This window comes from Microcebus murinus, chromosome 6, assembly GCF_040939455.1.
Source record: "Microcebus murinus isolate Inina chromosome 6, M.murinus_Inina_mat1.0, whole genome shotgun sequence".
NCBI lineage: Eukaryota > Metazoa > Chordata > Mammalia > Primates > Cheirogaleidae > Microcebus > Microcebus murinus.
In genome coordinates, this window is record NC_134109.1 from 104,027,225 (window position 1) to 104,043,659 (window position 16,435).

At 57.1% G+C, this 16,435-nt stretch overlaps 1 protein-coding gene across 1 annotated transcript in view; it reads left to right on the forward strand.

The window, feature by feature from the left end:
- Window positions 1–9,909: 9,909 nt before the first annotated feature.
- CORO2B (coronin 2B) overlaps window positions 9,910–16,435 on the forward strand; it is a 136,224-nt gene continuing 129,698 nt past the window's right edge. The window contains exon 1 of the mRNA XM_012768353.3: window positions 9,910–10,324. Coding sequence (XP_012623807.1) covers window positions 10,310–10,324 — 15 coding nt within the window. The 5' untranslated portion in view covers window positions 9,910–10,309. The remainder of the gene's footprint in view (window positions 10,325–16,435) is intronic.

The following is a 16,435-nucleotide window of genomic DNA, read 5'->3' on the forward strand; positions in this document are numbered from 1 at the left end:
CAAAGTGACCCACCGGAACTCCCACTGCAGATTTCTGGCACAGCTGGGATTTGACAACATAATAGTACCAGTCCCTTATGTCAATAGACCAACCTGCCATCTACCAACCGTTTACCCCAGCCTGATACCTGGGTGTCTTTGCTCCCATTTTCTTTCATAGACTTTATTTTTTAGAGCAGTTTTCGGTCCACAAGAAATCTGAGCAGAAAGTACAGCGAGTTCCCGTATGCGCCCGGCTTCCATGCACGCACAAACTGCCCACGCGGGTGGGAGAGCGGCGCGTTTGTGACAATGGATGAACCTACACCGATGCATCGCTGTCGCCAAAGCCCACAGTCTACACTAGGGTTCACTCTTGGTGTCACACATGCTATGGGTTTGGAAAAATGTATGAGGACATGTGCCACCATCACAGTGTCCTACAGAGTGGTCTTACTGCCCTAAGAAACCATTCGTCCCTCTCTCCTGCCAACCCCTAGAAACCACCGATCTTTCCACTGTCCCATAGTTTTGCCTTTTCCAGAATGTCGTACCATTGGAATCACACGTATGTAGCCTTTTCAGACTAGCTTCTTTCACTTACTAACATGTGTTTAGGGCTCCTTTGTGCCTTGCCATAGCTTCATATCTCATTTCTTTTTGGCACTGAATAACATTCCATTGTCTGGATGTATTAATACCACAGTTTATTTATCCATTCATCTACTGAAGGACATCTCGATTGTGCCCAACTTTCAGTAATTCGTCATAAAGCTACCATAAACACCTGTGTGTAGGTTTTGTGTAGACATAAGATTTCAACTCCTTTGGGAAAACACCAGGGAGCACAATTGCTAGATCATATGGTAAGAGTATGTTTTATTTTGTAAGAAACTGCCACACTGTCTTCCAAAGTGGCTGTACCATTTTGCAGCCCCACCAGCAGTAAACAAGAGTGGCAGTTGCTCCGCATCCGTGCCAGCATTTGGTGTCGCCTGTGTTTTAGAGTTTGCCCTCGTTCTGCAGATGAGGAGTCTGGGGTGCAGAGAGCTGAAGGCCTTGCCCAGGGAGTGGCACGTGGCCCTCCCACCCCACCTTCCTCCCGCACACAGAGCCCTCACAGTGCAGACTGATGTGTGTCCCCTGGCTGAGGAGTCATTGCCCATGGGGACTTGTGGCATTCCCAGCAGACTTTGGGAAAGGTCTCACCTGCAGAGAGGCTCCTCCGGTGGGTGGCCCAGGCAATAGGCCTTCCAGAGCTGATACCGGAACAAGGGTGAAAACATCCGGGCTCTGCTGTTTCTCCAGCCTTCCGTGGGTGGCTGGGTGGAGTGGTAGGGAGAGCTGGGCTTGGGGTTGGACACGGGGTTGAATCCTGACTTTGCCACTTACAACCTGTGTGACTTCATGTGAGTCACTTAGCCTCTTCCAGCCTAAATGAGTGCAACTTCATGGGTTGCGGGAAGGAGCAAAGGAGACTGCATCCGCAACGCCTGCATGTAAACACAGCGATCTTCAGAGCTTAGACCACCTGTCTACATGCGTGAGGGTGCTAAGCCGTGGTTTTCTTTTCTTGTGATGTCTTCATCTGGATTTCGTACCAGGGTAATGCTGGCCTCATGGAATGAGTTAGGGGCCATTGCAGGTCATGACCGTGAGGTTGTAAGACATTGAGGGGAACTTCTGGGTGGTGCTCTCACAGTGAGACAAGACCAGGGGCTAAGATGTTGGGAACAAAGGTGTCCACAGGTGGGCTGGCAGGAGGAAGCCCGGACAAGAAAGCTGGATGCCTTCAGGCTCTCCCCTTGCTCTCCCCTGGGGTACAGTGAAGGCTTCGGAAGGTGCGGCTTGTCCCAGTTATGCGAGTGGAGGGTTCACACGTTCCCCTCCGGGACGGGAAGGGAAGGGCCTGTGTCCAAACAGTCAGAAGACCGTTGCGGTGCAACAGAAGGAGCCCGGCCCGGAGCCAGACAGACCCAGAGATGAATCTTGTCTCTAACACTGCGTCTCGGGATGACCTTGGGCTTCAACTCTCTGCGCCTGAATTTTCTCGTCTGTGAGATGGAGCAGAAACCCTATCTTGGGTGCGGTGAAGACAACTGAGACAGTGCACCCAAAGCAGCCAGTACAGGGAGTGCTCTGGTCACCTTTTGATTCTTCATCCTGGGCTCCTATTTTTGATGACGGCAGAAAGCACTTAATCAGGATTTTGTTATTTTGGAAGTAGTGCCCAGGACGGTTGACCTATAAATCCAGACCCCCAGGCTGTGGAAGAGTTTGGGACAGTGATATGGATGGTAAATGTCTCTTTAAAGATCATTTAAATCTGTTTCTTTGTAAGTTCCTGACATCTTCCTTTCCCACTCTGCCCCAGCCGCCTGGGCCCCCAGGTGAGTAACGATGTAGCCAGCATTAAACACTGGGTAGCAGGGAACTGCGGAGGCAAGAAGATCCATATCTCCATATGGTTTCAACACAAACAAGGTCTCTGAGTGCCATGGCATTGTGGGTATAAGCAGCATTGTCACCTTTCTCTCACGGTGGGAGAAAAGGAATTAGCCAGGAATGGCATATGTGATGAGAAAAGAACTTGAAGAGATGGTTCTTAGACCCTGCAAAGAATCTTTGTTTGCATTGTTTGGACAATAAAACAGTATGTTAGTACCTCTCTTCTCCCCATTATTCTAAACCTAAATCACAATACCTCATATGGGCCCAAAATTTTATATTACATTTTAAAATGAAATTGATTGTATAGACACAGGTGCTACACATACAAAACAATTTGCCCAAGGCCCTGTACTCTCTAAGGGCAGCTGTAACCAGGGAGATAAAACTTGTCCCTGGGAACTAGCATTTGGGGCATCTTTGAGCAGGAAGAGATTTTGGCAACCTGATCCAAAGCCTGCTTTTTCCAAATGATAGGGGACAGAAATGCAGCAATGACAGGTGCCTCCAGATATTTAGCCCCCAGGAGGAGGTGGGACATGCTGGGAGCTCAGTGCAGGGAGGGGCCAGTGTGGCTGGGGTAGTGGCTGAAGGTCCCTCTGGGATGACAGGGCTCTCTGCTGAGCCCTGGGGGAGAGCACTCCAGTGTGTGTGGGGGGGTGGCAGACACAGAAGGACAGGAGTGAGCAGGACCTAGGGGACACTGCTAGGGACTGGTCTGGCTCAGGGGACATCTGGGAAAGGGCTGCAAGTGGATCCCCAAGACCTTCCTCCTGGTCTCTGAGACTCCACCCTTGCTTTCGAGATCAAAGAGCATCTCTCGAGGCAATCAGGACACTTGTCATGCCAACACTGGGCACGGCACCTGGAGCCACTGAATAAATCCGCATATGACTTTAGGCCAAAGCATGAAACATCAAAGCTCCTGTCCCTTGCTGCAGCTGTTTCAGGCCACTTGCTCCTCGCCTTGCTTTTGCTCCCAGCAGTGCCTGGAACCTCCTGTCTTTGGTGGAGAGATTTGAAAATCCTCCAGCCCAAGTTAAAATTCAACTATGTTGTTCAACTGTGTTGCCTGAGAGACGGAAGGTGAAAAGGACTCCTTCATATCTGATTTGCATGTTTTATATGACAGGGCCTTTCCACGCCTTACCATGTAAATCAATGGTTCTCAAGCTGGGGGGGGGGGGCGTCAGATTGCCCCTCCGCCCCCAAGTTTCTGAATCCACAGGCCTAGCGCATAGCCCAAGAATTTGCATTTCTAACAAGCAGGTGCTGGTTTGGGGCCCACACTTTCAGAACCACTGACTAGGTGTTTAAGAACTGAAAAGACCTAAAAACTGGAAATCTGGTTCCCAAGTCCCAAGTGGCTCCACACGAGGGGCCGCTCACGCCCTCTGTTGGTGGTTGGCAGCATGGCAGTTTTTTCCTTCCGTGGGGCGCTGTTGACACCTCCTTAAATGTTTTCTAGTTGACAATTCTCAAGTCGATGGGCTTCTGTCAACTATGTTCATATGTGGCAAAGCTGGAGCTACAGCCCAGGTCTCCTGATTTCCCCCCACAGCCCCTCACCCTTGAGGAGCCCTAATCCACAGCACAGGGAAGTTTTGAACTTGCAGGCAATGGCGGCCAGGAGAGGCAAGGGTAGGAGGGAAATGGGCCTCTGCCCCAGCGAGGGCGGGCTGCCTCCAGGGGGAGGGAGGTCCTGGGCAGACGCTGGGGTTGTGGAACGTGCAGCAAAGGCGGAGTCGTACTTGGGCCCCGGCACACTCTGGCGTGCGTCAGCCGTGAGCCTGGGCAAGCCAGGTGGTCTCTGAGCTTCAGTTTCCTTTTCTGAGAAATGGAGGTGATGATAGTTGCTTATTCTACCCTGCCTAGAATATCCTGGAGACTGAACAAAAAGCAGAAGGCTTGGGGCAAAGGCAATATATGCAACCTAAACATTTGTACCCCCGTAATATGCTGAAATAAAAAAAATTAAAAAGAAAAAGCAGAAGAATTGAATGATGGGCACACATTGTTCACTTGCAACATTAATAACAGCAATTTATGGAGTGGATACAGTGCCCAATTCTTTTTGTTTTCTGTCATTTCTATGGAGTAATAGCTCTCTAAGGCCGGTGCTTATTATCTCTGTTTTGCAGAAGAGGAGAGGGAAGTGCAAGGAGGTTAACCAACTACTCCAATCACACAGACTGGCAACAAGTGAGGGAGGTGGGATTTGAACCTAGGTATTAAGGCTCCAGAGCCAGGCTCCTAGGCCCACAGGGAGGTCCTGTATAGAAGGGTACAGGGAGGTCCTGGGGCACATCTGCCTCTGGGCTGCACACACTCTCCCTGCAGTGATGGGGCCTATTTGCCGTCATGGCCCCAGGGAGAGCTGGGGGTGCAGAGGCTTCCCTGGGGTCCCCTCACTGAGCCAGGTCTGTGGCTCCTGCCTCCCTGGTCCATGTCTGCACACGGCACGTGGGCACACACATATCTGCACACACAGCCCCGCACACTCATGGGGTGGGGCAGGACAAAGAGCTTGCTGCTCAGCTGAGGGTGTCCCCCAGCTAAAGACACAACCCTCAGAGGCCCCAGACAAGCCCGCCCTCAAGTGGCTCATGGATCAGCCCCTCAGACACGTTTTGAAAGATGACACCCAGGCCAGGGCCCCCACCTGCCCCGGCATCCCTCAGGCCAAAGTCAGTATCCATCCTGTGTTGTGTGGGGCCGTGGAGAAAGGGCAAGAGGGACAGAGAGAGGAAGAGATCAAGAGTGAGACGAAGAGGAGAGATAGAGAGAGATGCACACAGACTGGGAGACGGAGACAAACACAGAGAGAGAGAGGGGAGACGAGAAGGAGGGCAAAACTAAGTGGCCCAGGTGGGGCGGGTGGAGAGGAAAGAGGGCAGAGGGAAACCGTGAGTGTGGGGGAGGGAGGCAGAGAAGAGAGCCCCTGCTGGCATGGGGTCTGTGAGGAGGACAAGGCGGTGGGAAGCCAGCACGGGGTGTTGGCGAGGAAGTGGGGGAGACACAGCTGGGCAGGTGAGAGGTGTGGAGGGGAATGTGGCAGAGGAACAGGCTGGGGTGGCAGCAGAGACGTGTGGCGGGGGACAGAGGCCAGGAAGACAAAAAGAGACAGAAAGGGAGGAATGGGAACAGGAGAATCGTGTGCGGGGAAGGAGGAGGCAGACGCTGACTGAGCGAGGCCCTTGTGTGCTGGAATGACCAAGAGAAAGTGCCAGTCCCTGTCCTCCAGCAAAGGGTGCCTCACTCCCGGAAGGCTGGAAACACACACACACAGACACACACACACGCACACACACACACGCAGGAAGTGTTAGAACTACGCACAAGTGCAGGGGAAGGAGGCTCGGGGGTCATGGAAAGCAGCACAGGTGCTGGGCATTAAACCGTCCTGATCATGGGCCTGGAAGGCTTCCTGGGGGAGGTGACATCTGAGGAAAGAATGAGGAAGGGTCATCTAGGTGCTCAGAGGGAGAGGAGGGCCAGGGTGTGGTGAGACAGGGAACTTGCGGGAGCAGGTCTTGCAGGATCTTGCAAGTCTCGCAGGACCCTGTTTGAGCCTCATCCTGAGGACCGAAGGCAGCCCCCGATGGGTTGCCGATCTGGGTGTGCATGAGCTGCCGGGGCGGCGGGTGGGGAGAGTGGACTGAGTGGCACAAGGTAATAGGCAGGAGGACGAGTCAGAGAGTCAGAGTGGCCCAGCGAGGGAAAATGCTGCGCTAGGGCAGTCACGGTGAGACAGAGCAGAGGGGAGAACTTGAGAGCAACAGGACAGCATGTCTACAGGGCAGGGCACCTGGGGAATCGAGTCGGCCCCAGTGTGGGCATGTCCTGGGTGGCACGAGGGACGCAGCCAGGGAGGCCAGAGGAGCACCTCTCTCTGAGGGAGCTCCACGCTGTGGGAATCTGCTCCTGCCCCCTGGGACAGTGGGGCACCCACCCACGGTCTGGAGGTCTTTCCCAGGAGAATGCAAGGATCAAACCCTCCTCACTCTGTATGGGGCACCCGAGACAGGACCTGGGCAAATGCTGGGCACAGGAGCACTCTGTGCAGGGCAGGGCCTCGTGCCGAGGGGCCCTGATGCCTTGCAGTGGGGAGTTGGGACTTGAGCCAGGGGGTTATTAAGGCAGAAGCTAAAGGTGCCCGTGACAGCCTTGTGGGATTGGCTGGGCAGTTAGCCAGCATCCCTTATGTGTCAGCCTTGTGATTAAAAAAAGAGAAAGAACACATGGTCACAGCCCTTAAAAAGAGACAGGAGCAAATGCATTTCATCATGATTATAATACAGCGTGAACCAGGCCACCATGGAGGTAGTGCCAGGAAAGCTACATAGAGGAGATGACAGCTGAGCTGGGCTTTGAAAGATGAATAGGAGTTTGCCATGCTAAGAAAGGCAGGTAAAGGCCCTGGCAGTTAAGGAAAGAGCCTGGCCTAAAGCACTGATGCAGTATCTAGTATCTAGAAGAGACCAGAGCTCATACTGCAAACTTTTCCTACTCCACAATTTGTGACACGTCCTTTCAGCCTGTCCAACCTCTCCTTTCACCTGCAGCTCAGAGGATGGTCCGAGACAGCTTGGACTGGAGCTGACAGCACCCCCGCTCCAGTAAGAACTGGAGGATTTCCCCCTTTCTGCCCCAGGACAGAAGCTGAGGGACCTGCTCTGCCCCACCAAAAGCACAGCCCTTTAGTGCACGGAGGTAGTTCCCCCAGAGGCAGCCCTCGAACAGTGGGGAAGCGGGGTGTGGATAGACATCCCTCGCCTACGACAGCCAATGCTGTACCCATCCCAGACTCTGGGGACTGAGGCCCCTCTCCTGGGTGCCTCCAGCAATCACCTTGAGAACACACACCTTTATTTTGGCTTTTTCTCCTTCCCAACCTCACTACCCATTCCCACCCCCGTCTTCCACTCCTGGGATTACCTTCCAAGTAAATCATCCGCATCCAACTCCTTTCTCAGGCTCTGCTTCGGGGAGGGAGAGATCTAAACTAGGACGGGCCATGTTGCTGGGGACCGAGGGAGGACGGTGTTGTGGTGTTGAGCATCGCATCATGGAAAACGCGCATGTTTCTGAGCATCTCCTATGGGCCAGCCCTTGACGGGGCACATGGGACCCCGAGTTCTCTGAGCAGGCTCTGGCTCTTATCTCTTATCTCTGCTCCGCCTGCAGAGATGCCAGCAGCACATGAGGGATCAGACACATTTTCTCTCTGCCTTTGCAGTGTGTCACGTGGGCTGGGGGCAGCAGATTGATGTTCCTAATTACATTTGGCGCAAGCTGATATTAAGTATTTGTCTCATTCTCAGAGCCCACAACAATGGCGGATGGCGGGAGAGGTGCCAGGAGGCATGCTGGGCAGCTCAGGATGACAATCTGGGATTTGAAATATCTGTGAGAGATAAAAGGAGGCAAGTTGCAGCCATGGGTGCCGGGTGAGTGGTGCTCTTGAGTTGCTCTGTAACAGCTTCCAGTGGGGGCCGAGGGCTGGAGGGGCCCTGGAAAAGTCTTGAGTTCTACCCTCTTGTCCAGAGGCTGGCCCAGATTGGGAAACTCACCACTTCTGATGCTGGACAGCTCGCTGATGGGCAATGCTTTCGTGGGCCTAATTTAAATTTCTCTGCTGTAGGATGAAGGTCTATTTTGCTTGATGCATTCTTGGTGGCAATCGTATTTTCTGAGCTCCTACTGTGTGGCCAGAGGTACACAGGGAGAGAAGGCAAGCCCCAGTGTTCAGAGGCTAGCTGGCTCTCCAGCTGTGTCCACGGAGAGCATGAAAGTGACACCAGGCACTCCGAAGTGAGCACAACAGGGAGAGTCGTGAGGCTGGAGTCCTCAGGTGAGGTGGCAAGGAGGTGGGTCTGGGGGAGGTGGGGGCATCCGGCCTAGTGCAGGAGAATCAGGAGGGCATTCCTGGCAAGCGAGCCATGTGGTCAAAGGCATGAGGTCCAACGTGGGGATATGCTTAGGTAGAGTCTGGCACGAAGGAGATGCCTGAGGCCTGCACCAACATCTGCTACCCCAGAGACCCAAGTCACTGGAACTCCTCTGGGGACACACAGCTGCCTACCTACCTCCTAAGACACGCTCGAAGGTCAGATAAGGCAGCAGGTATGAACCGACCCTGGAATTCACAGATTCAAAGCACAATGCTGGCCTCGACTTAAGAAAACTTCCATTCAAGTCCTGGCTCTGTCACTGTGTGATATTGGGCAAGTCCCCTCCCCTCTCTAACTCTTTTTACCCATCTGCAAAATGCGGGTGGCAATTTCTTCCTCATACTGTTGCATTTAGGGTTATCGGAGAAAATGTAAATAAAAATAGCATGATGGTCCACAGAGCACTTCCCCGAAGCTGGTCACTCTTATTATCACTCTGGTCCAGACAGTGGTCTCCACGGTGGCAGGCGTCGGATCTCTTTTCTGACCCCCCAGCACTTTCCCAAAGCAGGTGCCCATATATGATGTTGTCGTGGTCGTCCTGGTGAATTGCACCGTACACCCACCGAGGAGCGGGAAGCCAGCACTTGCGGGCTTGCCCGGAGTTCTCCAGGTGCGGAAGACCCGGCTGCCTCCATCCCTGCCAGCGCCTCCCCTCCACGGCCTCAGCCCTTCAGTATCTGCTGAAACCGGTTCTCTCCAGGTATTTGGGACACTCCTTTCTCAACACTTTTGAGGTCGCCTTCAGGTGATTGTCACTCAAATCCGTGCAGCAGCTCCGAGACACAGTGTGACCCCGGTCAGGATTAGTTCACCTCACAGGACGCACCTGTGCTGTTGCCCTAAGAGCAGCGCCGCGCACTCCAGGGTAGTGTAGACAGAATAGAGCGGGGCCTGTCCTGTCTCCAGAACGCACCTTTTAAGCACAAGGGGCTCCTTAGGCAGCTTGAGGCGAAGTGGAAAGAGCGGGCTCCAGGAGAAAGGGCTCAGCGGTGCGGTCCTGTGCCCTTGTCTAAGTCCCTATCCACTCTGGTCCTCAGTTTCCTCCTCTGCCAAACAGGCTAAGCGGGCCTTCGGGCAGGCTAATCGCTGCAGGAACTAGCTTCAAAGGAGTGCTTACACGAACCCGTCGGGCGACCCTGTGCCCGCGGCCTGCGCGAGGCGCGGTGCGGGCAGGGCTGGGCTCCGGCTGGCCGCTGCCACGCCCCTCCGGCCTGCCGCGCCACGCTCGGCCCCCGGCCGACTTTGCGCACCTCCAGGGGGCGAGCCGGGCCGTGTTCTCGGGCCGCGCGGCGCCTCGGCGTCCAGCCCGTGACTTCACCCGCATCCCCGGGCCAGCGGGGCACCCGAGAGCCAGGGCCGCCGCCCACGGCCCCCGCCGGCAGGTGCCAGGAGCCAGCGTCGCCCAGCCGCGTGGCGTCCGCGGGCCCGAAGGGGTTAAGGCCGCGGGCCCGAGCGCCTGCCCCGGGCTCGGGGAGCCGCAGCGCCCGGCCACCGGCCACCGAGTTGGGAGGCGCGGGGCACGGCGGCGGGCGGGCTGCGCTTCCTCCTCCTCCTCCCTCCGCCTCCTCCTTTGTAGCGAGTTCCCGGCCCCTCTTCCTCCCCCCGCCCCCCAGCCGGGCCCGCTCCCTCTCTCCCTTTCTTCCTGCCTCGCCTTCCTGCGGCGAAGGAGGCTCATCTATTATAAATGCACATTCGGGGCTGACATCAGCGCCGAGCGGCGGGCGAGCGCCGAGGAGCGGTCCCTGCGCGCTGCCCGCCCGGAGCGGCCCCAGCTCGGCCAGCCGCCGGCGGGGCGGGGAGCGCGCCGAGAGCGGCCGGGCCGCGAGCGCGCCAAGCCGCCCGGACCCTTCCCGCCGCCGCCGCCTCGGGCCGCAGCCGCCCCCGCACGCCGCGCCCGCGCCCCCGCAGCGCCGCGGAGTTTCTGCATGACTGTCACAAAGGTAAGCGCCGCTCGCCCGCCGCGCCGGACCTGGCGGCGTCCGCAGCCCCCGGCCTGGGCTGCGGGGGTGCGGGGTGCGGGCGTGGGGAGGGGGCGCTGGTGCGGGGAACGTGCGGCGTGCGCCGGTCTTGCTCCCCAAGTCGCTCGAGTCACTCCAGCCCCCAAGGGCTGCGGAGGCAAGGGGGAGGATGCCGCTTCGGCAGCCCTTGCGGTTTGGACAACGTCCCTGCGCGCCCGGCCCAACCCAGGGACTGCATTTTTAACCCGTGTTTGGGATGCTGCATTTTTAACCCCTGGAGAGCTGTTCTGGGCCGCTAGTTCCGTGGTGTCCGTCAGCGGAGCGCGCCGCGGGGAGCGCGCGGGCAGGGACTGCGCCGAGCAGGGGACGTGGGAATGGGCTCCCTCCCTGAGTCGCCGGGCGGAGGGGAACCTCACCCGCCCCACCTGCCGGCCTTTGCCGGGTCCCAGGAGCGCTGGCTCCAGTCCAAGGCCACTCTGGAGAAGGCGCTGCCCAGTCGCTACCTGCGAAAGGGAAGGTCGGCGGTGGCCGGTTTGAAGACATGGGTAGGGAGTGGAAGGTGGGCATCCCGGCAGCCCCCATTTTGGAGGAGGATTCTTGAGCCTTATCACCGGGGCCCAGGCATTGGAGAGACTTTGGGGGCTTCCCTGTTGTCGGGAGGCGAGAGTTCAGACGGAAGCAGGCGGGGCAGTGGAAAGTGCCTAGGGTCGAGGGACCAGGGGAGACCTGACTGAGTTCACTCCTCAGCTCCATCCCAGACACCCTGGGTGACTTTGTGTGTGTGGGAAGGGGCTTTGGGCCTCAGTTTCCTCTTTTGTACTGTGAGGATGATAATATGGGTCCTGGGTGGTGACAGGCAGCTGAAGAACCAATAAGATCAAGGGTGTGAACCAGCACTCTTCAAAGGGCTCACAGCCTGGCCTTGGCCTTGGCTTTGGGTTTGGTGATCCATGCACCCAAGGCCAGACTCCATCCTTTCCAGCTACCCAGCTGGCTCTCAGAACTGGAGAGTTGGAGGCCAAAGTGGGCAGCTTGCACATGGTCAGAGCAGCAGGGCCAGATGGAGGGTCGGGGTGCAGGTGTTGGAGGCAGGTTGGTTCTGGCTCCTGGTAAGCCAGGGGCTACCCGAGCCCCCATGAGATCTGCCAAAGGACAGCATGCTTGTTGGGGGGCCTGGGACCCAACTCCAAAGTTTGCATTGGCCCTGGTTCTGGGAGTTGGGAGCACTGTGGGAAGATGAAATTGGAGGCGGAGGGGCTACCTCGGCTCTAGCTACTCTGGCAGGACTGCTGTGGCCCACAGGGTAGGATGCTTAGTGTTATGAAATGATACAAATGCTATTCAGCTGGGAGGGATTACTATCATTAAGGTTATTAACGTCAAATATGCAGCCTGGCAGGGACGGAAGAGTAATGGATGGGCCTGGATAGAGAGACAGAGGGTATGGGATTTGTAATAATTAGCACTAAGGATTGACTCGGGGGCTCCCCTGTGTCTTTTTGTGTATGTGAAGTCCTGCCGCCTTCCCAGGAGGCCTGCGAGGAAGGTGTGTTTAGTCCCCTTTAACTGAGGAAGAAGCTGAGGCTCAGAGAGGTGAAGCGACTTGCCTAAGGTCACACAGCAAGTATGCAGCAGAGCCCTCAGGGCTGTCTCAATCTGTGGCCAGTGATCTTTGCACTGCTCTGCACTCTTGAGTACCCTGGAGGCTGGGGGCCTCCCAGGTGTAGGGGCACTGCTTGGAGGCCTGGAGGCAGGAGTGGGACAGGGAGTCCCTGAAGATGGGTACTTTTTAAGCCCACTGGCAGGCCAGGTTCTTGGTATCCAGCGATCATTCACTAACACCCCACCACCCCCACACCCAGCTCCCAGCGAATGCCTCCAGGTCTCTCACCTCCTGCTCTAGCCAGTGTGGCTTTGGCTTAAGCCAGCTCAGGGGATTAAATTAAATCCCCACCTTAACCCTATCTTCTCTCCCCTTGCCAGCCCTTCACAGACCCGCTGTGTTCCTGTGGGGGAAGTGAGCAGGAGGGAGGCAGGGGCGGGCCTGGGGACGGTCCTGCTGCCTGTGAGCCTGCTAGAAGAGGCTCCTCCAGGTGCCCTGGGGAAAACTGCCACTCTCAGAGCCTGAAGGCCTGGCCTCTAGTCCGAAATCAGCCACCAACGGGCTGCGTGACCTTGGACCAGTCATTTCCATCCTTGGGCCTCTGTTTTTCCATCTGTAAAATGCAGGAATGGGTTGATCTCTAGGGTCCCCTCTGCTGAGCCTTGGAGCAGCTCTGCTCTGGCCAGGAAGTCAGCCCTGAGGGGGTGAACGTCAGTTTTCCGTGTTCAGCCCTCTGCGTCATTCGTCATTCGTACCTGCAGCCCCCCTTGCTGTGAGGAAGAGCAGGGGGAGCTTCGCATGACGCCGGGTGGGAGGGGGGTGTGGGGTCTGGAGGAACTCCTGTCCCAACTGGCATTAGGAACTCAGAGCCACGCAGATTCTGCACTGTGACCTTCTAGCCTAATGGCATTTTTCCTGGTTATGTTGTAAGCTATATTTTACCATATGTATTTTAGTAAGCCACCCTAATTTCCATGGAAGGAGGAGGAGGAGAAGGGAAGGTGGGAGGAAGCAAGAGCAGAGAGAAGGCCCCAAAGAAGCTTCCCAGGCCATGAACATCCATGGGGTGAGGGGCTGCCTCCTCTCAGTCTTACTCCCGCTGTGCCCAGGGCAGCTCAGGGGTGAGGGAGCGAAGGCTGCCTTCCCAGTGACAGGTAGCTCCAGAAGATTTTATTCTCTTGAGTTTTGTGCCTGCCTTTTATATTATAATTTTCTATCTCTGTTCCATCTCAGTCATGCACCAGATTAGCAATGCTTCCCCACTTCTGGGTGTCCATTTCTAAACTGCCATCAACTAGACAGCAGAGGACAAAGTACGTTAAAATTGTGTGTAAAGTACAAGTCGAGGAGCTATGAGAAAAGCTTGTGTGGTGTCACGCAGGACTTTGCAACCCCATTTTTACTGCTCAGAGGCGCTTTGGAGTGATTTACTGGCTGTTGGCGGTGATGTGACGAGAGGTGGGGCTTCTATTAATAGGTAGAGGGGAGGTGGCGCGTGCTGACCGGCTCCCTGCTCTCGGGTGTGCCTTGTTAAGTTAGGCGCTAGAGACGTGAGTGCTTCTCAAGGTCCTCAGGCTGGCTCAGGGGCTCAGTGGTCCAGGAACAAAGTATCCAGAGCAGCAGAAATGCCTGCTGCGTCTCAGAACTTAGAAGGAGGAACGTGGCAAAGAGAAGACCCTGGATGCCAGCATCCTCCTCGCCACCAAGCTGTTGATCGCAGCATTGTCAGCTGTGCCCTGGCCCCTCCTTCTGCAGGCCAGCCTTCTCTCTGCTGCCTCAGTCCCAGCAGGGCTCAGCCCGCTGATGGGAGCCACTGGCCCCTGCTGCATTTGGAGGACCAGGGATGGTGTCGTCCTGCCCAGTTAATAGCAGGCCTGCATTTGCCAAAGACCCTGTGTCTCTAGGGCCCCTGCAGAGTCAGCCATAGGAGAACAGAATGCTGGCGCAGTCAAATCACCCGAGCCTTTCTCTTGGAAAATGAGGGAACTGAGGCTGGAGGGGCTGGGACCTGGGTCCCCTCGACTCCTGGTCAGTGCTCTTCCGACCTGGCCGCACTGTGAAGCGGACCTCCGGTGGCCTGAGCAGGCGCAGGTGTTCTGGTCCCATTCCGGTTACCCCACTGCTTCGCCCCTGCCTGTCCTGCTGGTGTCTGGACCTCCGCCTGCGGGGCAGCCTCTGCCCGTGGAGAGAAAGCGTGGGGCGGGGGCAAGGTACCTGGGGCCTCGCTGCACCCACAGTCAGGATGGCGGGGGCATTAGGAGGGCCCTCTGCCTCCAGTTCCCCACCCAGGAGAGGAGGCCTGGACCCCCGACACTCCTCTTTCCAGCCTGGCCCTCGCTGGGAGAGGAGGTGAGGCCGCCAGCGCCTCGCAGCGCACAGGTTAAAAGGCCGAGAGGTGCCTGCACAGACGGCTCCCAGACACTTGGGGGAGCGGCGGGGGCTCTGCCCACGCTGCCCACACCCTCGCTGTGCCTCCTCTCCCTCTCGGCCCTTCTGCCAGAGATCCACCCTTCTCGTGCTAGGCGGTGTGTGGCTAGTCATTCATGCATTCTGCCGGCGCCCGCTGAGCACCTGCTCTGGCCTGTGTTTGGCACTAGGGACACAGATGCATTAGCCACAGATCCAGGACCTGGGAGGAGACAGACATGGAGAGGATGTGCCAAAGTCCTGGGTTAGGGGTCTCGGGGTCTGGTGGGTACAGCCAGTAGAGGTCTGTCTTGCCTAAGTACTGTAAGCTGTGAGTGCTCAATAATTGCAGGCTCTTTCCTTTCCCTCTCCCTCTAGGCAAGGAAGCTCACTCTCCAGCAAAGCTCTGTCCCTCACTGGCCTCCTGCCTGTGCTCAGAGGCCCTGCGTCCTCTTGCCCAGGGCATTGCCACCCTGACACCATAGCACTCTCAGAGGCATCTGGGGAGGGTCGTGAGGCTCCTCAGGGCCGCGGGGCTACCCAACCGCTGGCCAGCCCTGTGGAGGTGGCACAGACTTGAGTGTGGCTGGTTGGGACCGTGGACGCTGGCTGGACCACTGGCCTGGCAGCGTCAGGCCCTGGCAGCCGGGCGATGGAGTGAGTTTTTCCACTTCTCTCCCGGGCAGGCTAGCTGCAGCAGACCGGGCCCCCGCCGGCGGCGGCGGTGCAGCGTCGGCTGCTGGAGCCAGGGCGGCCCGGATTCCGACTTGGATATGCCGGGCCACGGCGTGTGTCTGGTGTCCCGGAGAGGAGAGAATGTGCAGACTCCCTCTGGGCCCAGCCCTGTCTCTTCCTGCTTCTCCTGATCAGCTCCAGGGCCTCCTCTTCTGTTCCCTGTAGGCCCTGCAGGCTCAGGCCCAGGGCCCGGAGCAGCCTGCAGCCTTGGAAGCTCGGAGCAGCTGGCACGGGGCAGGCCCTGCCAGGGAGGGACAGATGCAAATCCACTGGCTTCCGCATGAAAAGAAGCTGTTTAGAATGAGCCTCTCCTTTGTGGGCCTGGAGTGTGGGGCCAGCTGCTAAGGAGGCACAAGTGGGGTGGGGGTGGGGAGCGAGGAGGAGCCACCACCCGCCTTCCTCAACCCACCCTCACCCCCGCAGAGGCCCCTGGAGGGACTTTGTAATTGCTTTCTGGCTGGCACCCTCCTTCCAATTAATTAAGGAAGTGATGAGAGGCTCTCGGATGCTCAGGCCGAGCTGCGCAGAACGCATTCATGGGTCACTGTGCCGAATCCCTTCAGCACCGCCGTGGCGGGGAGGGTCCCTCTATTTAAGGAAGAGTAAACAGTCTGAGTGGAGACAGGACCACACCCTAGCCACAGAGCGAATGTGGGTCAGAGGCGGGCTGCACACCAGACTTCTGCCTGGAGCCAGGACCGTTTCAGTCCAATCACATAATGGTCCACATCCCATGAAGATTAATCACCATCATCATGATGATTACAGTTATTAAGCAGGCATTGGGCACGCGTGATCGCATTTACTCTGTGCAACCGTGACGTGCTTTCTGTTACCAGTCCCATTTTCCAGAGGAGGAGAATGAGGCTCAGTGAGAGGAGGTGCATGGCTCGAGGTGATAGATTTAGCGGATGGGAGCAGCGGTTTGTACCTGGGCTGTCTGACTGCAGAGCACACATTCGTCTGACTTCCAAGTCTTGCATCCTGGGGCATGAGCCTACCCGGCTTCCCCCAGCCCACCCAGGCGGTGGGCCACTGTCTGCTGTGTCTGTGGCCCTGCCACTGAGGATGTGCAGGGCAAACGCTGCTTGCCTCGAGGGTGACACAGGTGTCCTGCTTACACTCACCTGTGGCCTTTGCTGGAGCTGGGAACCACGTAAATAATAAGGGGAAGGGTGCTGGGGGAGGAGGGTGCCCTGCACACCGTGTCTGACACCAGATTGGGCTGCTTGAGCAGGTGGCCAGCCGGGGCTGCCCTTTCCTGTCCCCTGAAGCTACCTTTGTTCAGGGAGTGCAGGTCCCTGGTCCAGGCCTGCAGCCCCAGCCAGAAGCAGCCTTCTCTTGAGGTG